This window comes from Podarcis liolepis (assembly GCF_965112155.1).
Source record: "Podarcis liolepis genome assembly, chromosome: 6".
NCBI lineage: Eukaryota > Metazoa > Chordata > Lepidosauria > Squamata > Lacertidae > Podarcis > Podarcis liolepis.
Window position 1 is genome coordinate 50,032,938 of NC_139559.1, and position 8,867 is coordinate 50,041,804.

At 42.6% G+C, this 8,867-nt stretch overlaps 1 protein-coding gene across 25 annotated transcripts in view; it reads left to right on the top strand.

The window, feature by feature from the left end:
* PTPRF (protein tyrosine phosphatase receptor type F) overlaps positions 1 to 8,867 on the top strand; it is a 474,052-nt gene that overhangs the window by 240,455 nt on the left and 224,730 nt on the right. For all 25 annotated transcript variants that reach the window (XM_083510759.1, XM_083510768.1, XM_083510752.1 and 22 more), the window contains exons 4-5: positions 6,908 to 7,053; positions 8,184 to 8,325. In XM_083510759.1, coding sequence (XP_083366885.1) covers positions 6,908 to 7,053; positions 8,184 to 8,325 — 288 coding nt within the window. The remainder of the gene's footprint in view (positions 1 to 6,907; positions 7,054 to 8,183; positions 8,326 to 8,867) is intronic.

The following is an 8,867-nucleotide window of genomic DNA, read 5'->3' on the forward strand; positions in this document are numbered from 1 at the left end:
GTGATGGGGTGAGCTCATTGCTTGGTCCCTGCTTCTGCCAACCTAGGCCTTCCGAAAGCACGAAGTACAAGTAGATAAATAGGTACTGCTCCGGCGGGAAGGTAAACGGCGTTTCCGTGCACTGCTCTGGTTTGCCAGAAGTGGCTTAGTTATGTTGGCCACATGAACCCGGAAGGTGTACGCCGGCTCCCTCGGCCAATAAAGCGAGATGAGCGCCGCAACCCCAGAGTCGTCCATGACTGGACCTAATGGTCAGGGGTCCCTTTACCTTTATGGTGCGACCACACTTGGAATACTGTGTGTGGTTCTGGTCACATCTCCACAGAAAGGATATTTTAGAGCTGGACAAGGTTCAGAAAGGGCACCCAGAATGATCAAGGAGTTGGAGCAACTCTTCTATGAGGCGTGGGCTGGGGCTTTTTAGTTCAGAGAAAATGTGAGTATGAATAGATGTGATGGTGGTGTATACAATTTATGCATGGCATGGAAAAAGTGGATAGAAGTTTTAGAACCAGTGGACATCAAACGAAGCTGAAGGGTGGAAGATTCAGGACAGATGAAAAAAATACTTATTTGTACTGTGCATAGTTAAACTAGACAACATGTTGTGCTGGCCACTAAATTGGATGGTTTTGAAAAAGAATTAGACAAACGTATGGAGGAAAAGGTTATCAGTAGCCATAATGACTATGCTCTGCCTCCACCATCGGAGTCAGTATGCCTCCAGATACCAGTTGCTGGGAATTGCAGGTGAGTAGAGCACCATTGAACTTAGGTTCTGTTTCCTGGCATCCTATGAGCATCTTGCTGCTCACTGTGAGAACAAAATGCTAAACTAGATGGGCTTTTGGCATTACTCTGCTTAAGTTCTTATGGCATATAGTGTCTCATGTGCAATGAGTCTGATTGGCTGAGATAAATTAAATTGGAGTGGTTTAATGTAAGTCTTCTTAGCAATTGTGTTGCTTGCAGTGTCAAAAGTTAAGATGTGTGGCAAGAGTTACAGATGTGTGGCTGGTGCTTCCACTGTGTTTTGTAGGCCATGACTCACTCACTGAAGTGGAAAACATTTCCTTACCCAGGGAAGTGTGTCCTTATTGCTTAATGTATGCAGCATGGTATGCATACTATTGACAAGTGAAATATAAATATTTAATATTCAGATGAACCATTGGTTTGCTTTCTACAATGAATTTTAGATAACAGTGTCCAATTTTAAGCTTACCTTTAGTTCTGTAAAATGCTTATGGGAAAAAAGCTGCATATGGGAAAGACAATTTCAGGGTCTTTTATTTCCTTGGAGTCTGCTTTGTGATTTCCCACTGTTGTATTTAAATCATTCCTCTCTGCTATTCCACCCTCTGGTTGCCCAAATTGTATACAGAAGCATAAACCAAACAAAACTATTTTTGGCAGTTGATCTTGGAGACCTCAAACTAAGGAATCTCTTACGTCACCACTCAAGGATATATTTTGCATGCCAGAAATCATTGGTGTATATAATAGCTACAATACATATAATTTAAGAACTGAATCCTTATTTTAAAATAATGCCTAGGGAGTTTTCTGTGTTGTAGGAAGCCTGGAGCTTAGGAAGGTAGCCCTCTGGTACATTCAATTAGCTTGATTGGCAGAGTTGCTGTGGATGAAAAAAGGGCAAGATTTAGCAACAGCATCATTTGGGATGAGTCAGATTGCAGAAGGTTGTTGGCCTCAGGCAGTAACCGTACCTTGTAACATTATATATTCTGTGTAATCAGCATTATTCAACACCCCATGACAAAGCAGAGACTCTTAACTGTTGTCATGAGCACCTTAGTTTAGCATTTTACCTATCTAAGGCACCATCTGCCGCTGGGAACAGGTAGACTTGACTTCTTCACTTTTGTATTCCCTATATTTATTTAGTGTAAAATGAGTTTCTTTGAACAGAAAGAAGCTAGAAATTTTATGATAAAGATTTTCCTGAACATGTTTGAACATTTAGAGCATATGGAATTCATAAATTCACTAAATGTAAGTTACATTACATATAAACTTCTAGAAACAGATGTTTATAGAGTTGGAAGGAACCATAACAGTCATCTAGTTCAACCCCCTGCATTGCAGAAATCACTTTCCCAACATGAAGCTTGAACACAAAACCCTGAGATTAAGAGTCTCATGCTCTACCAACTGAGCTACATGTACCCTAGGAATTAAAGGAAGCTTAAGGTATTCAGGTCCTGAGGCATGTGAGGCTTTATAGGTCAACACAAGCACTTCGATTTGGGCCTGGAAACTAATTGGCAGCCAGTGTAGTCTGGTCAGGATTGATGTTATATACTCAAACTGTCTTGTTCTGGTGAGCAGTCTGGCCATTGAAATTTGCACCAGCTGAAGTTTCGGAACTGTCTTCAGAAGTGGCCCTATGTATAATGCATTGCAGTAATCCAGCCTAGAGGTTACCAGAGCATAGGTCACATATGTTAGGCTATCCCGGCTCAGATAGGGGCATAGCTGAACCACCAGCCAAAGATGAGAAGGTACAGTGTCTCTGTCTTGCCTGGATTGAGCTTCAGTTTATTGGCTCTCATCCAGTCCATTACTGAGGCAAGACATCAGTCTAGCACATCCACTGCCAAGCCTGTAGATGTAAAGGAGAAATAGAGTTGTGTGTCATGAGCATACTACTCACAACACACTCCAAAACTCCAGATGACTCCACTCAGCAGCTTCATATACAGTGGTACCTCTGGTTATGAATTTAATTTGTTCTGGAGGTCTGTTCTTAACCTGAGGTACCACTTTAGCTAATGGGGCTTCCCGCTGCTGCTGCGCTGCCACCTCACAATTTCTGTTCTCATCCTGAGGTAAAGTTCTTAACCCGAGGTACTACTTCCAGGTTAGTGGAGTCTGTAACCCAAAGTGTTTGTAACTCGAGGTGTTTGTAACACGAGGTACCGCTGTAGATATTAAACCTAGGGGATAGAACTGAGCCCTGCGGGATTCCACATTGAAGGCCCCTTGGTGCTGAAAAACAGTCCCCAAGTATCACCTGCCCACTGCCACATCAGATAGCCTCTCCAGGAGGATACAGTGGTTGATGGTATTGAAAGCTGCAAAAAAGTCAATGAAGGAAGATTAACAGGGACATATTGCCTCTGTCTCTCCCCCAACAGAGGCCATCATATAAGGCAACCAGGGCAGTTTCTGTACAAAAGCCAGATTGAATTTCCAATTGAAATGGATCTAGAAATGAGATTTGTCGGGCATGACTTGTTTTTGAAAAAACCCATGCTGGGTTTTAGTAATCGCAGCTTCCTTTTCTAAGTGCTCACAGACTGACTCCAGTTTGCAAGGACCTCACCTATTCTCTAAGAGGCTCTGAGATCACATCCACTAGCTCCTTTAGTACTCTTGGGTGTAGCTCATCAGGCCCTGGAGATTTGAATTTGTTTAAATAGGCTAGGTGTTCCATTATCACCTCTTCTCCTGTCTTGGGCTAGAGCTCCCTCCTTGCATTATTTATTCTGTTATCACCATATTGAGCCCTGCTTTCCTTTTGGGTGAAGACAGAGGCAAAGTAAGTGTTAAGCCAGGCACCCCCAAACTCGGCCCTCCAGATGTTTTGGGACTACAATTCCCACCATCCCTGACCACTGGTCCTGTTAGCTAGGGATGATGGGAGTTGTAGTCCCAAAACATCTGGAGGGCCAAGTTTAGAGATGCCTGTGTTAAGCAGTTCCGCCTTCTCTCTCTCTCTGCCAGTAGCATTTCTCCATCTTCCTCAGCTCATTCTAACCTTCTCCCTGCAACTGTCTGCTACTTGTTTGTACTCTTCTTTCATGATTTTCCATTTCTTATACATGCCCTTCTTAAATATCAGCTCATCTGTAAGCTCCTTATGCAAGTGCACAGGTTTATTTAGGTGCCTTTCACTTTTCTTTCTTGGTGGAATTGTCTGAATTTGTGCTTTCGATATTTCACTTTATTTATGAAGAGATTTATAAACCACTTTTCAGGACACATTGTTCACAGTGAGCTAACATGTCCAACAATACACTCATCCCTTTTAGGAGAAAAGGCATGATGTCTGATCCAAATTTATGCTAGTTCCTCAGCATCACAAAATAAATAACATAAAATAGCAAGTCATATGCAGAAGTCCAATACCTAACAAAACAGCTGAACAGATTGCATTGCAAAATGGTCAGTTACACTGCAGTCAAAATTAGCATGAACCTTGTTAGCCTTTTGCTGAGGGAGATTATAGAGGGGAAGAAATACAGATATTTGTAAATAAAACTGAGCAGAAATTGATGTGAATTTTGGTAAGTAAATATGGGAAATCGATGTAAGTTAAGCAATCATGGCTAATGATTGATTTTAATCTCAGGCTGTTGCTTGTGACACTGAAGCTGTATGTTGTGAGCTATCAATTTTCTGCCTCTCAGAAATAGTTTCTCTGTGCTTACCCTGTACCTCCTCCTGTTAGGCCCCCAAAAATATTTCTTCATCATTCCAAATATATTTAATCATTTTCATAGAAGTAATTGTGTTCATCAATACCTTCACAAATTGAGAGTGTTGTTCACTGGTGTAAATTTAAATGACCTAATTACACTACTCTGGAACGTTCTCCTCTTTGCTCTATGGTACATAGAATGAAAGAGAATAAATAAGGTATTTATAGCTTTCTTCGAAGAACTTATAGCGTGATGGTCTCAGTTCTTCTGATTGTCTAGTAGCTCTTTATGTAATTTTCATTATAATATCCTTTGGGCAAATAGTGACCAGGATTGCTTTTATTGTTGCATTAAAGAAAACGTTGTTGTTTTTCTGATCTTTTAGAAAATATTAATAATTGCTAAGCTCAGAATGGGGGTTAGATCTCATAGCTTTCAGTGGCTTCTGAATACATTTCTTGAAACTTTTGTTTAGCATTGATGGAAACACCAGTTGAACAGACATTTCATTTCTTCTCCAGTTCCAGAGGAGACTGCAGGGTCTGCAACTCAGATAATGCCCACCTTTCACCTTAACACTTGACTGAAAAAGGCAATCCCACTCTGCGATTTTAACAGCATGTAATTATTGGGAATTGGCATTGCCAGGAGTTTGTTTGTTTTTTAACATCTCAGTGTGCATTAAAAAACAGAAACGAAACGAAATGAAAAACCAGTAACAGCAGGTGTGCATTGAGCTCTGTCATAGCGGAGCAAGCAAAGCAGAGTAAGCCTTCCAGAAATCCCTTTGTGCTCCATTGTGAGGGAGATTGTAAGGCCACCCAAGCTGTTTCAACCATTGTTTTATATTATAAAACAATGTTTTTGTTCTATCCAATAGCTGATTAACTCCATCTGCAGGTGGATTATATACTCCCAGAACTCAGGATTCTTTCAGTGATAACTAAATTTGGACATGGTGGCTCTGATACTCTCAAATTTTTCCAGCCCGATCATAATGAAATCCTGTACTTAATTTGTTGTTGTTGTTGTTGTTTAAACAGCGTTTGCCAGTGCCTGCCCACATGGGCTATTTTAAACTGGAAATTCGCTTATTACAGGAGTGTAAAGAATTAGCAGCTAAACAGTTACAGTGGTACCCCGCAAGACGAACGCTTCGCAAGACGGAAAACCCGCTAGACGAAAGGGTTTTCCGTATTGGAGGCGCTTCGCAAAACGAATTTCCCTATGGGCTTGCTTCGCAAGACGAAAGCCCATAGGGAAATCTCTGGGACAGCGGGGAAGCGCAGCGCATTTAGAAGCGCTCGGGGAAAGCAGCGCACTTCGCTGCTTTGCCCAGAGTGCTTTTAAATGCGGGCGGCGGTGAGGGAATCCCTTGGCCCCCCGCCGGACTTCCCGAAGCTCTTTTGAAGTCCGGCGGGGGGCCAAGGGATTCCCTCACCGCCGCCCGCATTTAGAAGCGCTCGGGGAAAGCAGCACACTTCGCTGCTTTCCCCGGAGTGCTTTTAAATGCGGACGGCTGGGAGGGAATCCCTTGGCCCCCCGCCGGACTTCCCGAAGCTCTTTTGAAGTCCGGCGGGGGGGCCAAGGGATTCCCTCACCGCCGCCCGCATTTAGAAGCGCTCGGGGAAAGCAGCGCACTTTGCTGCTTTCCCCGGAGTGCTTTTAAATGCGGGCGGCTGGGAGGGAATCCCTTGGCCCCCCGCCGGACTTCCCGAAGCTCTTTTGAAGTCCGGCGGGGGTCCAAGGGATTCCTTCCCAGCCGCCCGCCTTTAGAAGCGCTTGGGGGAACACCTGCCCAAGCCGCCCCGCTTCGGAACGCTGCTCCGAAGCGGGGCGGGGGGGGGCGGGAACACCTTCTGAAGGCGGGCGGGGGGCGAAAGTCTTTGTCCCCCCTGCCTGCCTTCCCAGGGGCTTTTAAATCGCCCCGGACAGCGGAGAAGTCCTCCGCTGTCCCGGGCGATTTTAAAATGCCGCCCACCAGCATTTTAAGATCGCCCGGACAGCGGAGAAGTCCTCCGCTGTCCCGGGGTTTTTTAAAATGCTGGGGGTGGGAAGAAAAGCCCTCCCCCCCCCAGCCTTCAGAAGAGGTCCGGGGACAGACTGTCCCCGGACCTGGTCTGAAGGCGGTTTCCCTAGGAACGCATTAATTGATTTTCAATGCATTCCTATGGGAAACCGTGCATCGCAAGACGAAAAACTCGCAAGACGAAGAGACTTGCGGAACGAATTAATTTCGTCTTGTGAGGCACCACTGTATTCCTAAACAATCTTCATAATGTTTTTAAACTTGGTTGTATTATTTTGTTCACCGATGTATCCATTGTTTCTAGGTGTGGTGTCATTTCATTAGTCATGAGCTGGGCGCACAAGATAGATATAGTCATATTGCTGTAATATTCATTATCTTTAATTCAGACCCCAGGCACATTTCACCATTCAGCATATTTGTCTTGCAGGTAAGCCAAACTTCATGAAAACTCCTGAGGATCAGATTGGGATATCTGGAGGTGTGGCCTCCTTTGTATGCCAAGCAATAGGAGAGCCAAAGCCACGTATCACATGGATGAAGAAAGGAAAGAAAGTTAGCTCCCAACGATTTGAGGTACGCACAGAATATATTTTTTTCCTAGTAATTTTGTGGGCGTTTCCATATGTTGGGTGGCATTAAAATATAACAAATGTGTGAACTGGAAATAAATATTTCCTCTTTGATATACGTTACCTGGAATATGGCATTTCTGATTCTCCAAATTTCCAGACTTGGACTACTGAGGGAATTATTCATTCCACGTGGATAAGTATTGGTTAACTCTCCTCTGAGAGGTAAAATAGTAAGATTCTCCTAGTATAGCTTCCTTCTGTAATCACTATATTTTCTGGGTGATATTATTGCATCTCATTTTGCTTTGTTTGTAAATTGAAATTAGATGAGTATGAAGTTAATTAAGTTCAGTGTCTATTCATTTGCAGTCCTTGCCATTGAAGGACAATTTATGGGTTATATGATAAACACATATATGTTTATCTATGAGAGGGTTAAAGAAATTTCTTTTATTTCATGAATGGTTAATGACCCAGTTCATGCGTCATAGCCAAACCATGGTTTGCCTATTTGTACTATGCCTCATGCTCTCCCAGTCCCTCTTTCTCTCTCTTCCAGTTCACTTAGTCACTTCCTAGTTTGAGCAAAAAGTAATGTGCTGTGATATTCAAATTCAGCAAACTGTGGTTTGCCTGCAAACAACAATCATAAACCATTATTTACTTTGTACTTCCAGTTTGAATACTTTAAGGAATGGAATGATGAGAGGAGCACATGAGCAGAGGAAAAAGGGGGAATGGGGGCAGCTCAGAAACTTGAGTCATGGTGTTAATGGCCAAACTGTGTATCATGGCAAAGAGACACAGAGTTTCTTTTAGTTTCAGAATGTTAATCATGCTTAATGCTAAATAGGGTTCACTATTAATAAAGGTGGACAACTAAGGTATGTGGTATGGTTTCCAAACCGTAATTTACAACAACATCTTGTTGGTTTAAATCTTCGTTAAGGAAGGACTGTACAGATAGAATCATTCACCATGGTAAACAAGGTTGCAGGAATTTGCCCCAGAGAGTGGAGGAGCTGGTCCCTGTCCCTTTCCTGATTCCTGTCATGTTTTAAAAGGAAATGGTATGTTGTGTGTCCACCAGTAATAAAATGGGTAATACAATTTCCCCTCTTTTGAAAAAAGGTTATTGAATTTGATGATGGGTCTGGATCAGTTCTACGTATTCAACCGCTGCGTGTCCTTCGGGATGAAGCAATATATGAGTGCATGGCTACCAACAGTGTTGGGGAGATAAATACCAGTGCCAAACTGACAGTGTTAGAAGGTAAGTGGAAGCTCTGTTACAACTGAGCTGTATATACCACAGCCTGTTACATATAAGCTGAACTGTTTGTTCACATTGGAAAGCCTATGCTGTTGGTTATGCTTGCTTTTTCTGCATCTATCTATCTATCTATCTATCTATCTATCTATCTATCATCTATCTATCATCTATCTAGATATCTATTATTAAAAGTGTAAACAGATAGATCACTGTGTACAATTCCCATATAATTTATTGTTTTCATTATTATTATTATTTCTAAATAAGTTTATTGTGATGAACATTCACTGAGGCTCTCGAGGGATAAAGCAAGGAGGTATTAACTGAAACACCCAGCAACACCTCTGGACACAGACCTGCTTCACACAAAGAACTTGCACAGTTACCCTACCTTCAAAGTTGCCAGCGAACATTTCCAGCAGAAAACAGTATACAGGCATTATCCTTCACCTCCAGAGTTGGAGATGAATAGAAGGGAAAACTAACTTCAATAACATGCCTACATTCCCCAAACCCAATTTCTCTCTTTCACCCAGATCTTT